Source organism: Camelina sativa, chromosome 11, assembly GCF_030686135.1.
Source record: "Camelina sativa cultivar CO46 ecotype springtype chromosome 11, ASM3068613v1".
Taxonomy (NCBI): domain Eukaryota; kingdom Viridiplantae; phylum Streptophyta; class Magnoliopsida; order Brassicales; family Brassicaceae; genus Camelina; species Camelina sativa.
Window position 1 is genome coordinate 34,801,832 of NC_141890.1, and position 23,866 is coordinate 34,825,697.

The 23,866-nt window shown below is 37.7% G+C and overlaps 5 protein-coding genes across 6 annotated transcripts; 3 read left to right on the forward strand and 2 right to left on the reverse strand.

Annotated features, from left to right (window-relative positions):
• Positions 1-4,969: 4,969 nt before the first annotated feature.
• On the reverse strand, positions 4,970-6,454 carry LOC147934823 (uncharacterized). The gene is made up of 4 exons (XM_087472816.1): positions 6,140-6,454; positions 5,779-5,974; positions 5,174-5,729; positions 4,970-5,018 (listed from the first exon to the last, which is right to left on the reverse strand). Exons 1-4 carry the CDS (start codon positions 6,452-6,454, stop codon positions 4,970-4,972), a joined length of 1,116 nt encoding a protein of 371 aa, XP_087328942.1.
• Positions 6,455-9,318: 2,864 nt separating this feature from the next.
• On the forward strand, positions 9,319-14,060 carry LOC104724950 (copper-transporting ATPase RAN1). Of its 2 annotated transcripts, XM_087474604.1 has the most exons (10): positions 9,319-9,591; positions 9,759-10,222; positions 10,330-10,947; positions 11,062-11,491; positions 11,642-11,967; positions 12,087-12,145; positions 12,237-12,579; positions 12,668-12,862; positions 12,957-13,214; positions 13,320-14,060. In XM_087474604.1, exons 2-10 carry the CDS (start codon positions 9,908-9,910, stop codon positions 13,794-13,796), a joined length of 3,021 nt encoding a protein of 1,006 aa, XP_087330730.1. In that variant the 5' UTR covers positions 9,319-9,591; positions 9,759-9,907; the 3' UTR covers positions 13,797-14,060. The 2 variants fall into 2 exon arrangements, with proteins under 2 accessions (XP_087330730.1, XP_010441824.2); XM_010443522.3 differs by lacking the exon at positions 9,319-9,591 and having other exon boundaries at positions 9,603-10,222.
• A 1,636-nt stretch (positions 14,061-15,696) lies between these two features.
• LOC147934824 (uncharacterized) lies at positions 15,697-16,167 on the forward strand. Its single transcript, XM_087472817.1, has one exon. The coding sequence runs from the start codon at positions 15,697-15,699 to the stop codon at positions 16,165-16,167; it is 471 nt and encodes a 156-aa protein (XP_087328943.1).
• Positions 16,168-18,071: 1,904 nt separating this feature from the next.
• On the forward strand, positions 18,072-20,654 carry LOC104724952 (protein OSB3, chloroplastic/mitochondrial). The gene is made up of 9 exons (XM_010443524.3): positions 18,072-18,600; positions 18,705-18,843; positions 18,972-19,083; positions 19,339-19,451; positions 19,549-19,699; positions 19,786-19,850; positions 19,951-20,101; positions 20,189-20,253; positions 20,361-20,654. Exons 1-9 carry the CDS (start codon positions 18,230-18,232, stop codon positions 20,487-20,489), a joined length of 1,296 nt encoding a protein of 431 aa, XP_010441826.1. The 5' UTR covers positions 18,072-18,229; the 3' UTR covers positions 20,490-20,654.
• Positions 20,655-20,808: 154 nt separating this feature from the next.
• Positions 20,809-23,866, reverse strand: LOC104724953 (multiple organellar RNA editing factor 4, mitochondrial). Its single transcript, XM_010443525.3, has 4 exons — positions 23,183-23,866; positions 22,990-23,087; positions 22,838-22,903; positions 20,809-22,747 (listed from the first exon to the last, which is right to left on the reverse strand). Exons 1-4 carry the CDS (start codon positions 23,533-23,535, stop codon positions 21,048-21,050), a joined length of 2,217 nt encoding a protein of 738 aa, XP_010441827.1. The 5' UTR covers positions 23,536-23,866; the 3' UTR covers positions 20,809-21,047.

The window sequence follows — 23,866 nt, forward strand, 5'->3', positions numbered from 1 at the left end:
TTGTAATGCTTAGTGGAAGAGATCTTTAATTCTTGCTGTTGGAAATTCAATTCCGGTTTAGCAGATTGTTCTTAACCAGATTATGTTTGTTTCATTTCTAGCCTCTTTGTCTGGTATGTTTTAGTCTTCAGCTTTATACTTGTACAACTGGTTTGAATCTTAACCAAGTGGAGTGTATATCAGTTTGAAAAGACTCTGAATAGTATAGAAGGTTCCTTTTTCACCTGACATTTAAATATGCTTTGGTGACAATAAATCCCACAATTTGATTGTGGTTGGAAACATTATTAATGGTGATGTTTGGTAAAAAAATAACCAACTCAAGAAACTGACACATTAACACTAAACCAACTCTCTCGTTAGCTCAACTAAACTTTGATCTTTGTTCAACTAAACATCATTTGTCTTCTGAGGTTTTATGAGGAACTTACTAAATTAACCCTGACAATGTTCAACGACTTCTTGACTTTTGTGTTTACCTAGTTTGCGTTTAATTTAATCTAACGCATAAACAAGTAAACAACACAGGTGAGAAACAAAATTAACAAACACACTAATGCATGTATATATTTAATTAAATATGTGAGTTTGGAATAATGCGCGGGATTGGCTTTTAAGACATTAGGCATCGACACCACCTTTTAGGCTTTTTTTTCTGATTATGGATGCGATATACCTAATACCTAATTTCTTTGACATGATTATACTTAAACATTATTTGCATTCTGACTTACGAAAATGTAACACTATTATTGTTTGTTTATGTAATTTAAACTCGCTTTTTAGTTATAAAAGATGCACACGAGAAATTATAAAGGCAATTTGAAGTGAATATTATTACGTTTGGTTGGTAGGTGGGTCATGTACCAAACAATGCTTTTGAATGCGTGTTTTATAATTTATGGCCTTAGAAAAATTATTTTGTTAATTGATAACTTTTTATCATTCCATGATCCATGAACATGTATTGCAACTACGTGAGAATTGTTTTCAGAAAAAGAGGAAAAGTGTAGAAAACGAAAAGATAACAATGATGTATAAAAAGATTACATAACTGATGTCTTTGTTATTAATAAAATACTTTGTTGGTGTCTTTTTTTGTTGATATACTAGTTTTATTTTGTTTTGTACTATACAATTAGCGATTACTTTCCCTTGGGAAGCTATATGTACTATACAAATTAGGTTTTAAGGAATCATAAATTGTTTTTAAGGTTACTTAAATTATACGTATTAAAAAATAAAAAAAATAAAAAAACTATACGTTTAGGTCAAAGCTTACCTCTTCACCATTTTTAAAATTTTATAAGTGGAAGGTTCTATTGTTATTTTTGTCTTTATTTTTCTTGTTATTTTATTTGTTTGTAGAAAGCATAATGATGTAGACAGAGAGAAAGTATATTTGGTGTATTAGCTTTTGATCAGTGGAGTGGAAGTCACATTTCCAACAAAAGATAAAGTAAAATAATACTATTTCAAAGTTACATGCTTTTCAGTATTTCAGAAATTTTGGTTAAAAAATTCAAAATTTAGATCATAGCAAAAGGAAAACAAAGAAGAGAATAGATAAACATCATTAGAAATTTGATTTTGGATATATAATGGATAACAAAAAAAGATAGCTATATTTTTTCTACCTATAATACGCATATCAACCAAATGATACATTGTTATTTAATTAGATTATAATTTAGATTTGAATTCGGTCACTCAAATTCATGTTTTAAAAATATTCATATAATTTTCTATAAACTAATAATGTCGGGATCATGATAATTTGTACATTTATAGTGATATTAATATTTTATACATTAATTTTTTATAATTTTAGAGTATAAATTAGAAGTATTAATTATAGAGGTACTTTTTGGTTATTAAAATTCATAAAACATATGGATTAAGACAATTTTACAAAAATATGATTAGTCTTCTGGATGTTATAAAGTTTACAGTTTTGGAATTCAAATTTTAATATTTAGAAGAAAAAAAATTTGGCAAGAAATTAAGTACAATAGATAAATTCACTTATATGCATGATATAGATAAATGAAAATTTATGACTAGTGACCACAATTTATATATATTTTTTTGGTAGAGGACAAGGAGGCAAGTGACCTCCCTGCTATTTATTCATACTAGAAAAAAAATTACAAACGGATTTGACGCGGAAACGCAGTTTCGACAACATTCTCCCTTACAAGCGACTCAACCATGGTCGGAGTTGTTACAAACCAATGAAACCCTAAAGATAAAGAAAAAGCATAGTTGGCTAACCCATCCGCTAGACGATTAGCTTCCCTATAGATGTGAGATATACGGACAATCTAGTCCTTTGAAATGAAATCGTGACACAAATGTACCAGAAACGACAGGGGGTGCGAATCAGCAATCCCTGTAGTTAAGAATCCAACAACTAACTTCGAGTCAACCTCCAGCTCAAGCCTTGTCACTCGTTGTTCCCAAGCAATGTGTAAGCCGTAGTACACTCCCCATAACTCCGCTAAGGGAGCACAACATATGCCAATGTTCAAGGCAAAACCGCCGCACCATCGTCCCATCGTATCCCATAGGACTCCCCCAGCTATAGCCAAACCCGGATTCCCGTGTGACGCTCCGTCCGTATTCAACTTCACCCACCCATCCCGCGGTGGTCTCCAACATATCATTTGCTCAATCGGATCACTCAAGCGATTCCGCGGCCAAAGTTTTTATAAACTTCACTTTATCCCTGCAATTACTCACTTCACTGAAAATATGTCCGCACCTCCACTTCCAGGCCCACCATACCACAATAGCGAAAAATGTTGCCCAGGGGAATTCTGTCGCTGCATCCGTCAGACCCAAATTCTCATATAACCATTCGAAGATCGTGCTTGTAAAGAAAGCCTCTCATCGCCGAACTGGTAAGAGTTTGATCCACAGCCCTGCAATGGCCGGACAATCTCGCAGGACATGCATGATGGACTCATCTCCCCCGTTGCAAACTTGACAGACACTCGTGTCTCCCAAGTGGCGACGCGCTCTCTCCAGATTCGTCATGATAACTTGATGACTCACCAACCACAAAAAAGTACGAACCCTCTCTGGAGCTCTGACTTGCCAAAGTCTCTGAAAAAAGCTAAACATATTCGGACTGGGATCCGTGGTTCCTGTAAGCAAGGAGTGTGCAGATTTAACTGTAAACTGTCCATTCGAAGTACCTCCCCAAGCAAGCCTGTCTCGTGCTCCCGTGACATTGTCAATAACCACAGTTGACAATACCAACAAGATCTCCAATGGGACATATGGCAAAATATTATTCCAATCCCATCCTTCACCAATCCGCCAGACGTCCTTCGCACGTACCCCTTCGAGACCACTCGGAGGAGCCATTATCATCATCTCAACCAAAGGTGTATTCAGTACCCATTTATCTGTCCAAAAGCGAATGGTCCCACCATCCCCCACAACCCATCTAGTTCCGTGCAACACCACTTCTTTTAAACCGAGCACAATACTTTTCCAGGTAGAGGAGCTTGGTCTTTTTGCAGATAACCAACGCTGATCCTGAACTCCACCAACCTTATACTTACATCGTACCACCCGCGCCCAGAGACTTGTGTGGTCATGAAGGACCCGCTATCCAGACTTAGCTAATAACGCGCTATTCATGTCCTGAGATTTCCTAATACCAAGTCCGCCCTTCTCCTTAGGCTGACATACCTTGTCCAAAGATACAAGATGTTGCTTACGTTTCTCCGGAGTAGACCCCCAGAGGAAGGATCGAGAAATCTTATCAAGCTCATTCAACGTGGATTTCGGGAGACTGATGGTGTTCATTGTATGCACGGGAATAGAAGCTAGAACAAACTTGGTTAAAGTTAATCTCCCCGCAAAACTCAGAAATCTGCCTCGCCACCCTGATAGTCGTGAACTCACCCTACCAAGCACTTCACCAAAAGTTTCTTTATTAATCCGCTTCTGGAGAATATGCATGCCTAGGTATTTTCCCAAATCTGTTGTTGCTTTGATTCCACTTTCATCATTGATCAGCTTTCCCAATTCTCGTGAGATATTACTAGAGAAGAAAATCTTCGACTTCTCCAGACTCACTTTCTGACCCGATGATACACAAAACCTCTCCAGAACTCGACGGATAACTCTTATCTGGGATACTGAAGCCTCTGCAAACAGAATCAAATCGTCGGCAAAGCAAATGTGAGACAAACTCGGACCTCCTTGTGATAAGCGTATTGGTTTCCATTCTTTCGCTGCAATAGATCTATCCACCATTCGACAGAGCCGCCCAAGACACAAAACAAAGAGATACGGAGAAAGGGGATCTCCCTGACGAAGTCCACGAGCTGGTTTAAAAGCCTCTGTTTTCTCTCCATTCCATAAGATCGTCATTGACGGATCCACTACACAAGTTAAGATTCATTGAACCCATTTCTCCTTGAAACCAGGTGCTCTCAACGTATCCTCAAGAAAATCCCACCGTATCCGGTCATAAGCTTTCTCAAGATCCAGCTTCAAGAGCATCCACCCTTTTCTGCCATGTTTCATCTTCATTGAATGCACCGCCTCTTGCACAATGACAATGTTATCAATGCTCAAACGACCCGGGATATAACTGGACTGCGCCGGACCAATAAGATTTCCAATCACTTGCTTCAACCGCAAGACCATTGCCTTTGTTATGACTTTAAATAGCACATTACAAAGACTAATTGGGCGAAACTGAGTGATCCGTTCAGGGCTAGAGACCTTAGCAATAAGTACCACCAAAGCATCATTCGTAGCTGGAGGCAGCTCACCAGTCTCAAAAAATTGTAAAACAAAACTTATTACAGATTCACCCACTACTTCCCAACAATCTTGATAAAAAACCGGCTGGTAACCATCAGGGCCTGGAGCCTTAAACTTCCCCATACTCTTGACAATCGTCTCCACCTCCAGTGGCACAAAAGGTCTTGCCAACTTCAATTTCTCATCTCTTGTCAACGTCACAAAACCCTCCATCGGCAACCGCTCCACCTCTGGCGGTACATCCGTTAATGAATAGAGACAAGAATTAATAGGACACTGCAAGCTGTTCCAACTCTGCTTGACCCGAGACCCAGGTGTCATCCTCATTCCGCAGCAGATCAATCCGGTTCTGCGCCGCCGTATAACCATTGATGTATGGAAGTACTTGGTATTACGATCACCAAGAGCAACCCATTTTTCACGTGCTTTTTGGAACCAATGTGTTTCCTCTTGTTCTAAGACCTCCTCAAATTGTTGGATGAGACCCTCCTCCTGCTGCAACATATCATCTGTCGGAGATACATCCAGAACATCTTGCACAACTTTAATATTGCCCATCAAGTCTTCTTTTCTCCTTTGAATATCACCAAAATTTTCTTTCTTCCACTTCCGAAGCTTCACTCTTAACAGCTCTAACGCTTCCATCGTAGACACATTCCCATTCCAAGAGGCAGTAAGAAGTTCTTTGAAGCTAGGATGTTGCAGCCAAGCTACTTCAAACCTAAATGGTCTCCGTAAAGGATTCAAAGCAACATCTAGCGTCAATTGGAGGTATAAAGGAGCATGATCCGAAGCCAGAAACGGCAAATGCCTAACACACGCCTCCTGCCACTTAAGTCTCGCGTGAGCACAACACAGTATTCTGTCTAAACGCTTGGCCACATAAGTCTCTGCCACCTTCCCCCGTCTCCAAGTGAAATTACTATCACTGAATCCCATATCTATCAGAGTTGATCCATTCGCTGAACGCTAATGAGTCTGGAGACAAACCACCATGCCCTCCTGTTCTCTCATCAACACGCACAATTGTATTAAAATCACCTCCCACGATGATAGGACCATCCAAACGAGTTATCACTGAAGTCAACTGCTCCCACAAACCACTCCGACGACTCACTGACGGAGCCGCATAAACAACCACAAGATGCAACGTCTCAGAACCTGATTTAATCGTCACAGCAATAAACTGTAATATCCCGAAGATTACGCTCAAGAGCCCCAACAAGGGGAACTACCGCATTAACCCTCTCTGCCTGTTTCCTTGCCGGAGGTCGTCTAGACCGGTTAACAGGAGTAAAACCTTCCTCATTCGTCACTAGAGGATTCTGTTGGTTTGCCACACATCCCCTACCCCGGGCACCACTGGCTTGTCAGCCACAACCAGATCCTTTTCTGTCACCCTCGTAGGACAGCTATGAACTAAATGCCCATAGAGCCCACATGACGAGCAAATTCTGTCTAAACCTTCATATGCCACAAAGTAACGTTCACCATTAATCAAAACCATACCCTTCAAAGGCCTCGACAGGTTGATTTCAACATAGACCCTGACAAAACGAGCACGTGAGAAGTTCAGCGTTGTCGTATCAACCTTCAACGGTTTCCCTAATCCACTTGCAATGCCCATAAGAATAGACTGATGATCATATGACACCGGAATATTCATCAATCTCACCTAGACTGGCGTAGTCACGATCTCATCCTTTAATGGGTCAAAAGCCGGTGTCCAGTTTTGAACCATCAAGTAATTACCAAAGACCCGCCATGGACCACCGGTAATAGCACCCATGTACTCCTCCTCCTGTGTAAAACGGACCATGAAGAATTGACGTGGTAGATCCATGACGAACATCTCCCCCTTCGGCTTCCACAACTCCCGTAACTTGCGACTCAAGACTGCAATCGGGATTGGCCGTCCAAGCATCTTAACCACCATACAATTCTTCCACAGACCATGCATCACTTTCAGGACCTCGTCTCCAATCGTGATCTCAGGCTCACCGTCCTCCCCGTGTGGAAAAGCCACGCGTAATCTTGCTGACACAAAAGCATCATCCATGACACTCTCCGGCATCCGCATGGCTCCGACTAAACCTCCATTAACCCTATCCACCCACGTTTGCGAGCCATCAGGCGGCTCTCCTGGAGGACGCTCCTTCTCCCCTACTTCTAGCATTGTAGCATCCTGTAAGCCAGATCTCACCGCCGCCCTAGGGTTCTCATCACTCTCCATCATATCTATAGATTTTGTCTTTATAAAAATTACAACTTTCTGGTTGATAGAGCGACTTTGGAATCCACAATTTTTATCTTTTAACCATCAATAAAACTATTAAAATGGCAATGATACCTATCTAGAAACTGAAAACTTAAAAGAAAAAATTGGTTATTTTTATGACATGTTCTAGAGATGATATCGATTTTGGCACGAAAAAATTATTATTTTATTATATTTATTAATTTATGAGGTTTACCGTATTTGACTTTTTTATTTAACTTAAATGTTATAATTCTTTTAGGTAAAATATTATAAAATAAAACTGAAGGAATAGTAACATATTTTTAAAGTTACATATTATTATTGAATGTTTTGTATGGACACAGTACAATGGATTCATTTATTTTGAGACTATTTAAGATACATATGATTATGAATAGGTCTCACGAGTGTGCCACTAGTTTGAACTTTGAACTAGGTAGGCTACATCCATTGAATTTGAATCGTATAGTAAGTAAATTGCTGTTAGGAAAAAATGATATAGGAAAACAGAGAGAAAGAGTCATGTGCCAAAACATGATTATTCATTTTAAATTATTTTGTAGAAGACGAAGTCAAACGATTACTATTTAGCATATCCATGTTTTAAACGGCTATATACTATAATAAAAAAATTATCAAGACCAATCAGAATTGATATAAATGTCATTTAACATGTCTGCAAGAGTATATATTATGGTAATATAGATATATCATAAAAATACAATAACAAAAAAAAAATCATAATTTACAATAAATAATAAATCTAGATAGAAAAAAAAAACTATCATTTTTCCATTCGCTGAAAGAAAAATATAATATTGATATATATTGTATCACTATTTTTGTATTACCGTATATATTATGCAAAACGATTGATTATACAGAAATCACTATAATGTTTCCTATTATCGATAATAATAACTTTTTCGCATACACATGCATTTTTTTATGGTTTTTTTTTACTTCCCATTTCTTTTTTTTTATGAGTTTTCAAAGTATCTATTGCATATTTATTTTTCGAAGTTCTTATACTTAAAAATTTTCCGTCCATTTCCATATTCATAGATAGGTAATTTTCCAGCTTTTTATACTCAACAGTAACACATAAATGAATAACTCCTCCACTTTGTGCATATTTGAGCATAAAAGGTTTAAATTGCCTATCATTTTTAATAAAGTTCCGAATACTACTTATGGTAGCAGCCATAACAGGTAATGTATAACTAAGCTTTAAACATTGTGCTTGAATATCAATGTCAAAATATTCTAGAAGAACATTTACCAACTCACTAAATCTAGTTTTCTCATCAATGTTAATCAAAGAAGTTCCCCTTTCATTATCCATCTCAAATTCCAAATGAATATTGTTGTTCAACTTCCACAATCCACATACTGAATACAATTTAATCATTTGTACACCCAAACAAGTCCCGAGAAATCAAACTAATATCACAAATATAAAACTACATTACAAGAACAACAATTCAAAAAAATACTTCATATTCCCAAACAGATCTCAACAACTATATCAAAGAACAACAGTAGGTTTCAAAAGATCTATTAAAGAACTTTATAATCACGAACAAATCTAAAAAACAAGTGCTTTAAACCTAATAAATTGTGACATCAAATTTGAAATCGAAACAACAATCGAATAGGTAAGACAAAATTGAAATTGAAATCAAAATTAAAATTCAGAAGCAAGCTTACACGATGGGAGAAGAAGAGACGACGAAGTAGAAGAGAGGACTAAAAGGAAAAACGACGGAGAAGCAGTGACAACGGCGAAGGATAGATGGGCGGAGAAAAAGAAATCAGAGAAATAGAGATGCCACCAGAGAAGGAGAGATGCGACAGAAGGAAAGATGACGACAGAGAAAGTCAACGACGGAAATGACAAATAAAATTATTGAAGTAGTAATATAAAGGAAAGACAAAATTGTCTTTACAAAATAAAAGAATGATAAAATTAAAAATAATTACCGAAGAGACATTTAAAAAAAAAAGGTATAAAGAAAAAGCATTAGTAAAAAATTCTCATATAAAAATTTCTCAACCACTCATCAAACAAATAAATGGTATAGTTTTGAATCGGATTTCTTCCCTAAAGTTTAAGAGGTTCACCAAAAAACTTTTAAAAAAATTACATCTTTGATCTGGCGCAAAATCATAACATTTATGTACAAACTTGTTTTGCTCGGTACATTCTGATTTTCTTTTAACAAATAATTGCATGCATTATAAACAGACAATTTTATGTCATAATTAATATCTTGTATAAGAAAAAAACAAAAATTTCTCCTTTATAAATACCCTCTTCGTCTCTTACTTCTCCTCCATATAATACATGCGAAAATACATAACTTGGATATACAGATCCTGTCAATAAATAAATACGATTCAGTTCTTTTGTTGATTTGATTTTGGTCGTCGTGTACAATGACGATCGCAGCAACAAAGCCCGTAAATGTGATTTATTAACCAACAACAAAAAGAAAAAAAAAGAAAAAAAAAGAGTAGGGGCAAAATTGTCATTACAGAAGGTGCGTGTTTTAGTTGACAAATTGTTTTCTCCACCACCTTCTTCCTCTCTCTCTCTCGCTACAAAAAAAATAAATAAATAAATAAATCCTTTTTGAGTTTCTTTTTCTATTTATTTATTTTTTCTTCAAATCCTCCATTGTTTTTTTTTTTTTTTTTGTACATAAAGGAAAAAAGAAAGGTCTCTGTAATTTCAAATCATCGTCGAAGGAGAAAGAAGAAGAAGAGGAAGAAGATAACTTCCTCTTTTCTCTTCTCCGATTTGCTCGATTTCTCCCGTCTGCGGAATCTCATTAACCAAAAAGAAAAAAAATAAACATGGCGCCGAGTAGACGGGATTTGCAGCTTACTCCGGTCACCGGAGATTCTTCTTCTTCTTCTGATATGGAAGAAGTTCGTCTTCTCGATTCATATGATGATGAAGAAGATGTGCTGAGTAAGATCGAGGAAGGAGGAGGAGGTGGTAATGATTCCGGTTTACGAAAGATTCAGGTCGGAGTTACCGGTATGACTTGTGCTGCTTGTTCTAATTCCGTCGAAGGAGCTTTGATGAACGTTAATGGCGTCTTCAAAGCCTCCGTTGCTTTGTTACAGAACAGAGCCGATGTCGTCTTCGACCCTAATTTAGTCAAGGTTTTAATTCGATTAATTTTATTTGAGATTTAAGATTTTCTCAAACTATTTATTTATCCATGATTTGATTTTTTGTTGTTGTTTCTGATTTGGTGCATTTAATATAGGAAGAGGATATTAAAGAAGCTATAGAGGATGCTGGATTTGAGGCTGAGATTTTGGCTGAGCCTGTTACTAGTACTGGGACAAAGACACAGGCCACTTTGGTGGGTCAGTTTACTATTGGAGGTATGACATGTGCAGCTTGTGTTAACTCTGTTGAAGGTATCCTTAGAGATCTTCCTGGTGTTAAAAGAGCAGTTGTGGCTTTAGCTACATCTTTAGGAGAAGTTGAGTATGATCCGAATGTTATTAACAAAGATGAGATTGTTACTGCGATTGAAGATGCTGGGTTTGAAGGTGCTCTTGTTCAGAGTAATCAGCAGGATAAACTCGTTTTGAGGGTTGAGGGGATTTTGAACGAGCTTGATGCTCAGGTTTTGGAAGGTATACTTACCAGATTGAATGGGGTTAGACAGTTTCGTCTTGACAGGATTTCTGGAGAGCTGGAGGTTGTGTTTGATCCTGAAGTTGTTAGCTCGAGGTCTTTGGTTGATGGGATTGAAGGAGACGGGTATGGGAAGTTTAAGTTGCGTGTTATGAGCCCTTATGAAAGGTTGACTTCAAAAGATACTGGAGAGGCCTCGAATATGTTCAGGCGTTTTATCTCCAGTCTTGTTCTCAGTGTGAGTAACTTATCTCTTCCTTTCAATGCTTTATGGACACCATTTATGATACATTCATTTGTCTTGAATATGTTTTCTAATGTCATTTAATAGTGAAGATTTTTTCTTATCCAGATTCCTCTCTTCTTTATCCAAGTAATCTGTCCCCACATTGCTCTTTTTGATGCGTTACTGGTATGGAGATGTGGACCCTTCATGATGGGTGATTGGTTGAAATGGGCCTTGGTAAGTGTGATTCAGTTTGTTGTTGGTAAGCGTTTCTATGTCGCAGCATGGAGAGCTCTTCGAAATGGTTCAACTAACATGGATGTCCTGGTCGCTCTGGGCACGTCTGCGTCTTACTTCTACTCTGTTGGGGCTCTTTTATATGGAGCTGTCACTGGGTTTTGGTCTCCCACGTACTTTGATGCAAGTGCCATGCTTATAACATTTGTCTTGCTGGGAAAATATTTGGAATCTCTTGCAAAGGGGAAAACCTCGGATGCTATGAAGAAACTAGTACAACTTACGCCAGCAACAGCCATTTTACTAATCGAAGGCAAAGGTACTTACTTGTCCTATCCCTAAATGATTATTGCATTGTAATGCTTCCTATGAGGATCGTTTATCAATGAGATTGAGTTCTATCAAAAAATAAAGCTCAACTATTCTACTTTGCTTAAGTTAAGTTCCATATCTTTCTTCCATCTTATAGGAGGAAAGCTTGTAGGGGAAAGAGAGATAGATGCATTATTGATTCAGCCTGGTGATACATTAAAAGTTCATCCTGGTTCAAAGATCCCAGCAGATGGTGTTGTGGTGTGGGGTTCAAGTTACGTCAACGAAAGCATGGTGACTGGTGAATCAGTTCCTGTATCAAAAGAGGTTGATTCACCAGTGATCGGGGGAACTATTAATATGCATGGTGCTCTTCACATGAAAGCTACAAAAGTGGGATCTGATGCAGTTCTGAGCCAGATTATTAGTTTGGTCGAGACAGCCCAAATGTCTAAAGCTCCTATCCAGAAATTTGCGGATTATGTAATTATTACTATAGAAACATTCTAATAATTCTTTCATACATTGGTATTGCTACTTGCTCCTTTGTGATATAGTCATTAAGAGTGAAATAAATTTACCCTGGCTTGTCCACTTTTCAGGTTGCAAGTATTTTTGTTCCGGTAGTGATTACTTTGGCATTGTTCACCTTAATAGGCTGGTGAGATCTACTATCTTAGCTTTAATTATTCTCTGACAACGAAACACATGGGATTAGTGTGTTCTCATTCTAGAATCAAATGATTTTGTAGGTCAATTGGTGGAGCTGTTGGAGCTTACCCAGACGAATGGCTGCCGAAAAACGGAACTCACTTTGTTTTCTCGCTTATGTTCTCAATATCCGTTGTAGTAATTGCTTGTCCTTGTGCACTCGGCTTGGCAACACCGACCGCGGTTATGGTGGCAACAGGAGTTGGAGCAACCAATGGTGTATTGATCAAAGGAGGTGATGCATTGGAGAAAGCTCACAAAGTGAAGTATGTAATCTTTGACAAAACAGGCACCTTAACTCAAGGGAAAGCTACCGTGACAACCGCAAAAGCCTTCTCAGAGATGGACCGTGGAGAATTCCTCACACTTGTCGCTTCTGCTGAGGTCAGATAAATCTTCTTTCGTAGCTTCTTGGATTGGTATGACATATAAACTGTTACTGAAGCTTTTCATATTCTCTTAATTTCCTTAGGCTAGCAGTGAACACCCATTGGCAAAAGCTATAGTTGCGTATGCTCGGCATTTCCACTTCTTTGATGAACCCACTGAAGACGGTGAAACAAGTAACAAAGATTTGCAAAACTCTGGATGGTTACTCAATACCTCGAATTTCTCTGCTCTTCCCGGAAAAGGAATTCAGTGCTTAGTCAATGAGAAGATAATTCTGGTTGAGATTTTATTCCATAGTATATAAACAACTATCTGCTTTTGGTCCTGCTCTCGCAACTTAAAAGAGAGTTTTTTTATTTTCTTTAAATCAGGTGGGAAACCGTAAACTTATGTCAGAAAATGCCATAACCATCCCAGACCACGTTGAGAAGTTTGTTGAAGATCTTGAAGAAAATGCAAAGACAGGAGTCATTGTAGCCTATAATGGTGAATTAATTGGTGTGCTGGGAATCGCGGATCCTCTAAAGCGAGAAGCCGCTGTGGTTGTGGAAGGTCTCCTTAGAATGGGTGTTCGACCCATAATGGTTACAGGTGATAACTGGAGAACAGCAAGAGCAGTCGCCAAAGAGGTTAGAATCCCAATTCACAATCTCTGGGATTAGGTTTGGCCATTTCGTTGTTATGGTTCCATTCCTGTTTAGTAAATGACAGTCTTTTGGTGGCATGGAGTGCAGGTTGGTATCGAAGATGTGAGAGCAGAAGTAATGCCAGCAGGAAAAGCTGAAGTCATCCGTTCGCTGCAAAAAGACGGAAGCACAGTAGCGATGGTAGGAGATGGAATCAATGACTCCCCCGCTCTAGCCGCTGCCGACGTGGGAATGGCGATTGGTGCAGGAACAGATGTAGCGATAGAAGCAGCGGATTACGTTCTGATGAGAAACAACTTAGAAGACGTCATAACAGCCATCGATCTCTCTCGAAAAACCCTAACACGAATCAAATTAAATTACGTTTTCGCCATGGCGTACAATGTAGTGTCAATCCCAGTAGCAGCAGGAGTGTTCTTCCCGGTTCTGCGGGTGCAAATGCCGCCTTGGGCAGCCGGAGCATGTATGGCACTCTCTTCGGTTAGTGTTGTTTGCTCTTCTTTGCTTCTTAGAAGATACAAGAAGCCAAGACTTACCACTATTTTGGAATTCACCAAGGAGTAAAAAAAAAAGTCCTTTCTTCCTTGCATTGGAGTGACTTTGACTAGTTTTTGTTTTGAAAATAATTTGTATTTACTTTTTTTTTTTTTTTCTTTTACCGTTGATTGTTGTTGTAATCATGTAACAACAATGTATCGGTCTTGAGAGTTGAGAGGTTGGTTGGTCTCTTATTTCTGTATGTAAGAACATTTCCTCTCGGCCTTTGTTGTAAGAAGAATGGTTTCGATGCTTCTGCTTGATTAATGTAAAATAGTGAAAGTTTCTCTTTTTTTTTTTTTTTTTTTTGTACAAAGAGCCAGAGAGTGAAAGTTTCTCTAATGCGACTAATTTCAGTTTTTTTCACTAATAAGAAAGAAAAACTAAAACAATATTTTATAAACCCAAATTTTATTGCAAAAATGGCAGGTGTGACTACCCTGTATAAGAAACGTGCTGTTTATAGTTGATTAAAATTTTGAATTAATTCGTAGCATATAATTGAACTTTTAAAATATTCATTTCTATCTTCTCTTTTACCGAACAAAATCACGGATGCGCTGTGGAATAAAAGATTTTGTCACACAAACTACCGCCACGTTTATATATAGATCCCACCGCTGATTTAGCTAATAGATGACAGCTAAAGACACATAGTTCTATGAAATCTTATTAATTAAGGGTATATAATTATTATCGATAACAACGTATGGTTCGTAAGAGAGTGCCCCTAACAACAATTTAAAGTGAAATACTCACTTCTTCTTTCGTTAATATGAATACAATACAAGACTACAACCAAATAGTCGTTTTTGTAATTTCTTACATATTACTACCTAGAACATACTTTGCAATTAAGTTTAGTTTACTTAATTGTATATATGCATGTATTGACCGTAAAAGAGCCAAAGACACGGTTTATCCAAGAGAGAGCATCTTTTAAGTAAGTATAAAAGTCTTCCAGGAGATCATTATCGATGTTGTCATCACGTGTTGGTTGCTTCCTCGAAAATAATCTACATCCAAACCTTTATATTATACTGTCTTATATTTTGTATAAACATCGCTAGGGCATATACACACGTATCAATGTATCATACGTATTTACAATGTAGAGGACGATATATGTAAGTATATATTAGATTATGATATGTGTTGTACGTACTAATGATTATTTTATTCGATTGACGAAAATATTGTTTGGATTGTTTTAACTACAAATTTAATAAAGAGATCATAACATGTGTTCAAGATTATTGTATCGACTAAAACGCTTGATTAGTTTGAATTATTTAATCATATTCGAAATTTGCAATATTTTGACAATAGTCATACACTATGGTAAAGCGATTACAATTTACGGTTTCTGACCCTCTATCTCTGTATAAAGTAATACATGATAATATTGATATAGGATAAAACCAAAACTGAACGCGGATTGTTTCTATATACATGTGGTCAAGAAGCCTTGATATTGATGATCAGTGTAAGCAATAGAAATTAATGCAAATAATTTAAAAAAACTATCATAAAAGTCAAATCTAGCTACGATCGACCTCTCTCTCTATACCTCCACATATAAATGAACCAGGCACTCAGTTTTAGCGTCTTTGCAAGCTAAGACACGACCGAAAAAACAAAACACACACACACAAAAATGAATAATAACTTTAGAACAAACCAATGTTTACTACACTATGATCCTTCTATTAACACTGGTGAAGCCCAGATGTACAACATGGCGATTACAGAATCAGAATCATCTCAAATTATTTCTAAGTTATATTCATTTTTTTTTCCTACGAAATGTATATATTTGACCTATTAAAAGTTTAACTTATTTTAATTTCTTTCTTGTATTGAAGTATGTTCCAATGCATCAAAACATGATAGAAGCCGATCTTATAATAGATCATCTAAGAGAAATATGCACACAACACTCCTCAACGCAAACCCTAGCAATTTCCGAGACATAGTTCAAAGATTCACCGGACGTTCTTCCGGCATTGATGTATCTGTCGGAAGAAAAGGTCCGGTGACGTTAGATTTCAGGTCGCCGGCTTCGGTTGCTACAGAAGTCATTTTTCCGAGCTCCGGTGATGTCCAAAACCAAGATTGTGCCACTGATATGCAGGTGGTGGAAAGGGAGAGTCACGGGACCTGTGAATGGGAAGGTAAGCAGACGGCGGCGTCGTGTGAGATGGGTCAACTAAGTGATGACTCTGAGGGTTATGGTGGGTGTGATGAATATTATGCTCATGATGATGATGATGATGATCTTATTAGGGAATACTTGAAAAATAGTAGCTTTGATGGAGTGATTACTATGGATTGTGATGCGTTTTACCTTGACGCCGTAATGGTGGAGGAGTTTTTGATGAAAGATCTCGACATATGATTTTATATGATTTATTTACTTTTACAGATTATAAAACATTATCATGTATGATATATGATGATAGTGAAAGTGAAACATTAGTTAGGGTAAATTCTTATTGCTACATTTATGTTGTAATATTCATGTGATGTTTTTTTTTTGAATTTCCAATATATATGTATAAATAACTCTCGTAAAAGTTAAATTTAAACTATACAACGATACAACGAGGTTTTCCAACGATGATGGCTCAGCTACAAAAATATCAATTTTTTGGCAATCATTTATGATTTTTGCGGTACTATAGATGAATGATTATTTTGTTGATAATTTTTTTATTTGAGGTGCTTAAAATATATCAGTCATTACTCATTACATAAGAAGAATTCACATAAGTTAAGATAAAAAAATACACGCTAAGTGTTTGTAGTTGTACTAAGTAAAATGACACAATAAAAGTAGAAGGGTCAATTTTATATTAAAACCCCGTAGTCAATGAATAAGATATATAGGTCTATTTAGTTAATTATCACTAAATTTTATAAACCAGCAAACTTTTTAAGTTTTAATTCATATGTTTCAAACCATATGGTCAAGATCTCGGACTAGTACTTGATCAATGTGGAAATCGAATTTAATAAGTCAACATGGTATCAACTGTTGTTAGAGTCCATTCACATTTCAGAAAAAGCATACAATATTATTGTATTGTTTGATTGATCTTATTGATCTCTTTGGCTTTGAATATTAAAATTTTATGAAATTCTGAGTGTGTTAACATGCGGAATAATCGTGAGAAAAATACGGTGCGATTTGAATAGTAACAAACATCGTACTGTTCAGTTCTGTCTCTAGTCGGTTAGCTAGAATAAAAATCAAATACTCGTTGAACTCTTGTTGTATGGCTAAGTTTTTTTTACGCTACAAAATCAACCATGAGTTCGTCAAAATCAACCACGAGTATATAAACTTCAGATAATATAACATCAAGAAAAAACTTTAGATGTTATTCTTATTTTGCTTCAATCTTTTTTCTATTTCTTTAACCACAATATAGATGATATCTTCTCGTCCACGCGATATACTTGAACCGTACGGCTGAAGGACAAGTTAACTAAAAGATAAACACCCAAAACATATTTGAACGTTAAAACGTTATACGTCATGGTTTCTCTATTCATGGTTCCTCTACACGTCTTAGAAAAATAAAACGCTTTTTGTTCCTTGTTTGCGTAGCAAAGGTTTGCAGAATTCATACTTTAATTATATACAAAAGTTGTAAGAATATTCAACATCTATAATATACGTCTCTCTATATGTGTATGTATTTATGTATATAAAATTATACAAACTGAGCTGTGAGCCATAAGATGATGATTACGTTTCCTTTTCTTTCTTTTTTTTTTTTTTTGGGGCTAAAATCTCTGTTTTGAATTGGTCAAGGCAAAATTTGAGTTATGTTTTTAAATTTGAATTGTGTAGAATACTAGAATGTTGGAAAAGATAAGAAAAATTAAACAAATAAACAACTTTTTTGTTTTTTGTTCTCTAAGAACAAAATTATACTTTTATCTAATTTCACATTGGTTTTAAGTTTAACCCAATATGCCACTATAATATACCAACTTAGGATCATGAAAGTCTTTTTTTTTTTTTTTTTGGCTATTTTATCTCGGCCATGTCGCTTCCTTTTCGACTCGCAAAAACAACTTTGGAGTCCTCAAAATGTGTAATATTGGTGCCAAGTTTGGCACATCTGTTCTTTGCCTGATCAATAGACACAAACCGTTGAGAATCAGATTCAAAAAACCTTATTCCGGTGACAAACTTTGCTTGGTTTCTGAATTTCCTTTACTATGATTTTAAAGACAAAACAAGGCCCAGTATAATTTATTTGGGCCTTTAAGGCCTATTACGGATCCATTGACTAGTTTCCCTTAAACCCTTGGCGACCGAAAAAATTAGGGCTTCTTTTGTTCTTATTCGCTTATCTTCACGATTCTCTCATCTCCTTCTCCGGCAACCACAGTATCACCGGAACTCGTAAACGGAATCAGATTCTTTCCCTTTTTAGTATGAAACTATGAATTTAATCTCTAGAACATTGACTAGAGTAGTTACTTCCTCACTCTACCACTCGAAAGCAGCGAAGCTCCCCACTCAAAAATGGGTGATCTCGCAGCAAATCCGCGTTTTCTCAGCCAACGTCATCGGAACCGGAGGAAGGAAGCCTAGGGCTAAAGCATCAGCGAAATCGCCGCCGCTTATTTCCCCCGTAGAGGAGAAAGAACTGACTCCGCCGAAGAAGATTGAGTACAAGCCGGAGAATTCGAATTGGATCAACCTAATTGGATTCGTCGAGCAACCTGTTCAGTTCGGTCCTTGCTCCGATGGTAAATTCTGGGCTGGAACTGTGATTTCTCAGCGTTCGGGTTCAAAATCATCTAGTTTCTGGTACCCTTTTTTGAAAGCATGAGTGTGTTGTTGTTATTGTTATAGTGGAACTTGTTTGTTTATCTTAAAGATTATATAATCAAAAGTTTGAAACTTTTGTTCAGGATTCCAATTATATTCGAAGGGGATCTAGCTCAAATTGCAGTTCAACATGTAAAGAAAGAGGATCGAATTCATATATCTGGGAAGCTGTTTATTGATTCACCTCCTCCGAGTGTTACATATACTCAATCCAATGTTCAGGTGAGTTTTATATAGGAAATTGAGTGTTGTTGTAGATGGAATCAATTTTAAAGACTAGATTTGTAATCTGTTTCATGTTCTTGGATTATTCATCTGTAATATATATGAAGTTCGTTCATTACATACAGGTTATGGTTCAGAGTCTTAACTTCGTACAAGCTGAAACTTGTATTGAAAAAGAAGTTATGAAGAAGATTTCACCACCTAAAGAAGAAGTAACCAGCACGAAGAGACAGCCCGGTATGTTAATATCCTTATTCAATGTTATGCGTGAGAAAATACTAATGTTGTTGTGTACCTATGTTCGTTTTATATTTTGTGTCTTTCAACTAGTGGCTCGGCTAGGTCATGGTTAAGTCTTTTAGGGGCTAACTTTTTGTGTTTTATATAGTGGTGTTCTGGTCAACGTGATTCTCTTTGTCTTTGGCAATATCTCTTGTGTACAAGGTTTTGCGACATTTGAGTTAACACATATATTATATTCTATCTTTCTAGCAAGATCCAAAAAGGTTAAAGTCATAGATGAAGAAACCTCTAATTCGTGGAAGCACCTTATTGAAAATCCTAAAGAGTGGTTGGATCACCGTGGGAATAAAGCTAACGGATTGGTAAACACACTTTGATTCTGATTCATTTTCTCTTTCAGTCATGTTAGTTGATATGTTTGATTATTAATCTTTTGGTTATCTATTTTCTCATGTGCAGGTAAAGCTAAAACATCCCGATTTCAAAAGGAAGGTTGGTGGTTTTTCTTTGTGGCTCAGCACAGCTCCTGAATGGGCTTTGCTAAAACTCGAAGAGCTTGAGTTTGATGTCTTAGTCCCTACAGGAAACACCAAACTGAAACAACTTAAAGGTAAGTTCTCCTTTCAGTAAGTATTAGGTAAGTAGTGGCATTCTGTTATGATCTCGTTTTATAATATGAGCTATCCTGAGATATAGGAGAGGAATCTTGGAAGGATTTGGTTCAGAACCCAGATAAATGGTTAGACAACCGCTCAGTTAAGGTAATATACTGCGCTGGAGGTTATCTTTGAAGCATGAAGAAACTAGTCTCTTCGTATCTTCTTTATCTGGCGTCCTACTTATGTTTTTGAACACGTGTAGACAAATGAGAAAGCTCCTGACTTCATACATAAAGAGACTGGCGAAGCACTGTGGATGACCGGTTCTCCTCTTTGGGTTCTATCAAAGTTACCACCATTGAAGAAGAACCAAGAAAGACCTCTCATGTCCAATACAATCCCGCAGCTTAAAAGTAAGTTCTTCTTTTAGCAAGTATTAGATAGGTATGTGGCATTTGTATTTGTCTCACTTTTCTAAAACGAGCCGTTGTGAGATGTAGGAGAAGAATCTTGGAAGAACTTGGTTGAGAACCCGAGTAAATGGTGGGATAACAGATTAGACAAGGTAAATATATCATCCATCTTTGAATCTTTGAAGACACTATTCTCTTTCCATTTCTCCTCTTATATTCATTTTCGAATTTCCCGATAATGTTTTTGAACTATATGTAGAGAACCCCGAAATACCCTGATTTCAAGCATAAGGAGACCGGTGAAGGACTGTGGATAAATAATTCTCCAACTTGGGCGCTTTCAAAGTTACCACCTTTAAAGAACCAAGAAAGTCCTGTCATGGCCTAGTTTGTCTCGCAGCCTTACGTTGATTTTGGCCACCCACTATGTAAAAAGGCCGTGACTTTATTTATCCAGTCTTATATAAAGAAAATTGCTAGAGTAAATTAAGGATCCTGAGTGAGACATTATCAAAATGAGCACCATATCTATAGAAGTAGTTTTTGCTTAGGATCTCGTAAGGGTTTTAGTCTTCATTGCAGAAAAACTTATCAGTGCCTCGAAATTTTACATTTTTCACGGTACACCCAACCCATTATGTATTGAGCCAATATTTTCTGGCTTATGAATCTACCAATTTTAGAGTGAACACACAGTGCCTCGAAAATTACCGACAAAATTTGGCTCAATGGTATATTACCAGTAAAGAAATCTGCTTCTCTTAGAAGCTGCAAGTTTCAACAATTCCTGCTTACTCTCATCTGATCTTCATTCTTTTACTGTAGATTTGTAGTAACGGAAACAATGGAATCATCTATGCAACATATATACAGAGCAATAAGAGTGAACTGCAGACTTCTGTTTTCATAAAGCTATGAGACAAGTAAACTGTGTAATTGCTTATGTTCAGGAATTTGGTTTTCTGGTATCAGTTGGGTTTGCAGGATTGTTGTTGCTCCAGTCACCTGCTACATTTTTCTGATCCACTTGTTGAAATGTTTCATTCTGCCGGTGTCCAGTATAACCTTGTGCAAATCCTGGAGTTCCTGCTGATCCATGTGTAGGACCATAGATTCCACCGTTCTGCATATTGTAATTCGCTGGTTTCACTGCAGATGTCCCTTGACCGTAACTGCCTGGTGTTGCTTGATTGAAGTTTCCATGGTAACTAGCCTGATATGAAGGCATTCCATATCCTTGACCTTGCCATTGTCCAGGGATTTGAGTTCCTTGGCCTTGATTGTAACTCCACTGATATGAAGGCATTCCACATCCTTGACAGCGACATTGTCCAGGGAATGGAGGTCCTTGGCCTTGATTGTAACCAAGCTGATATTGAGGCATTTGATTTCCTTGGCCTTGAGTGGGTCCGGGATACCACTGCCCAAACTGTGCAGGACCATAGTGTCCACCGTTCTGTGGACTGTAATTCCATTGACCTCCTTGGATGTAATTTGGTTGGGGCCCTTGGTGAAAGTTGCCATGTGGTGGTCCTTGGTTGTAGTTCACAAATGCCCAATGACCATAATTTCCTGGTGTTACTTGGTATGTAGGCACCGAAGCTCCCAATCCTTGGCTGTAACCCGTCTGATATGAAGGTATTTGACCTTCTTGGCCTTGTCCTGGTACCGGAGTTCCCTGGCCTTGGTTGTAACTCCCTTGATATGGAGACAATAACTGACCTCCTTGACCTTGCCCGTTTCCAGGATACCCATGTCCAAATCCTGGGCTTCCTGCTCCTTGTGCAGGACCGCAGTTTCCAACACTCTGCGGAGTGTAATTCCCTTGTCCCATTTGGTTGTAATTTTCTGGCGTCCCTTGGACAAAGTTTGCTTGTGGTGCTCCTTGGCTGTAGTACACCGATGCTCCTTGACGGGGTCCTTGAGCGTAATTGTTTGGTAATCCTTGGTATGGAGGTGTCTGAGGTCCTTGACCTTGGCTGTAACCCACCTGATTAGAAGGTATTTGACTTCCTTGACCTTGCCTTTGTCCAGGGACTGGTCTTCCTTCACCTTGGTTGTTACCACTTTGAAATGAAGGCATTTGACTTCTTTGAGCTTGTCCTTGTCTTAGGGTCGGGGTTTCTTGGCCTTGCTTGAAACTACCCTGAAATGAAGGTACTTGACTTTGCTGAGCTTGCCCTTGTCCATGGATACGTATATCTTGGCCTTCCTTGACACTCCCTTGGAATGAAGGCACTACACTTCTTTGAGTTTGCCCTTGACCTACAGACGGAGTTCCCTGGCTTTGTTTGAAACTCCCTTGAAATGAAGGCATTCGACTTCCTTCACCTCGACTTTGCCCTTGTACTGGAATTGGCATTCGACTTCTTTGACCTTCCCCTTGCCCTTGTCTTGGGATTGACGTTCGAGTTCCTTGACCTTGCCCCTGTCCTAGAGCCAGAGTTCCTTGCATTTGCTTCAAACTCCTCTGATCTGGAGGCACTTCAATTATCTGAGCTAGCTCTTCTCCTGGGGTTAGACCCTGATCTGAACTCGCTTCACTTCTTTGAGCTTTATCTTGTCCCTTCTCCAAAGAATCAAAACCTTCCTTAGTAGGAACAGGAACTGGCCCAGGTGTAATCACTCCATTCTCATACTTATCTCCTGAAAAAAAAAAAAAAAACAGTTCAGAAAAAAAACGTAACTTCCCCACAATAAGATATAAAAACTCCACAAAACAAACAAGAAACATACCTCCATACACCTTATTCTCAACATCAACATAAGAATCAGGAATTATGTACTGCACACCAGGCAAATCTGTTTACAATAAACACCACACCGCAAAAACTGTCAACAAAATACAAATTCCATCCAACAAAAAGCTTTCATATATCATTCATTACCTCTAAACTTTTCGACTTCTCCTATAGTCATTGTTGCTTGAAACCCTTGGTAACTCGTTGTGCAAATTGCATATATCTTCTTCTTAGCTTCTTCCAAACTGAACAAACCAAAAAAACACTCAAATTCCAAAATAAAGATTTAACATTGTAAAATCGAAATTAACAACAAAAAAAAATTCAAGAGATTACGAACCTTAAACCAAGTCCTTTAGCACAAGTTTGCTCAAAAATCGAAACCATTTCATCTCTAGATGGGAGATTATCTTTGGGGAAGTTCATTGTGATTAACCAATGATTAAAATCGCATCCTTCGTTATCGGGAGTGAACGAGTCTTCTCCGGTGTAAGGATCGTACTGATACTGAGCCGTCGAGAACAACCTCGTCGGAGATCGATTTGATTCCGCGGATTGCTTCACCGCGGATCTAGGTAATAACGATGAGACGGGAGTGATAAAATCGGAGGGACGAGATAGAGTGAAGGATCGTTGGAAATAGGAAGGTGCGGCGACTAGAACTCGCCGGAGACGGTGCGAGAGCATGGCCATTGATGCCGGAGATTGAGAATTACGCCGCCTTGGTTTAAACACAGTGACTGATGGGTTTAGTTAGGCCTTTAGGGCTTTTCGAGTTTGTTTATTACAAAGCCCCTTAGCTTTTGAAGTTATTTTGAACCTTGACACAAAGTTTCAGAAGTATCAACATTTTCCCGGGTATAGAATTTATAAAACGACGCCGTCTTCTTCTTCTTGAGGTTACTATATTTTTCTTAGCAAGGTCGCATCAAGAGTGGTGTTTTGTTTTGAAAGCTCTCAGACAAGTTAGGTTATAGTTATAGGATAAATTTCAGATTATATAATTTACTAGGTAGAGTTCCGT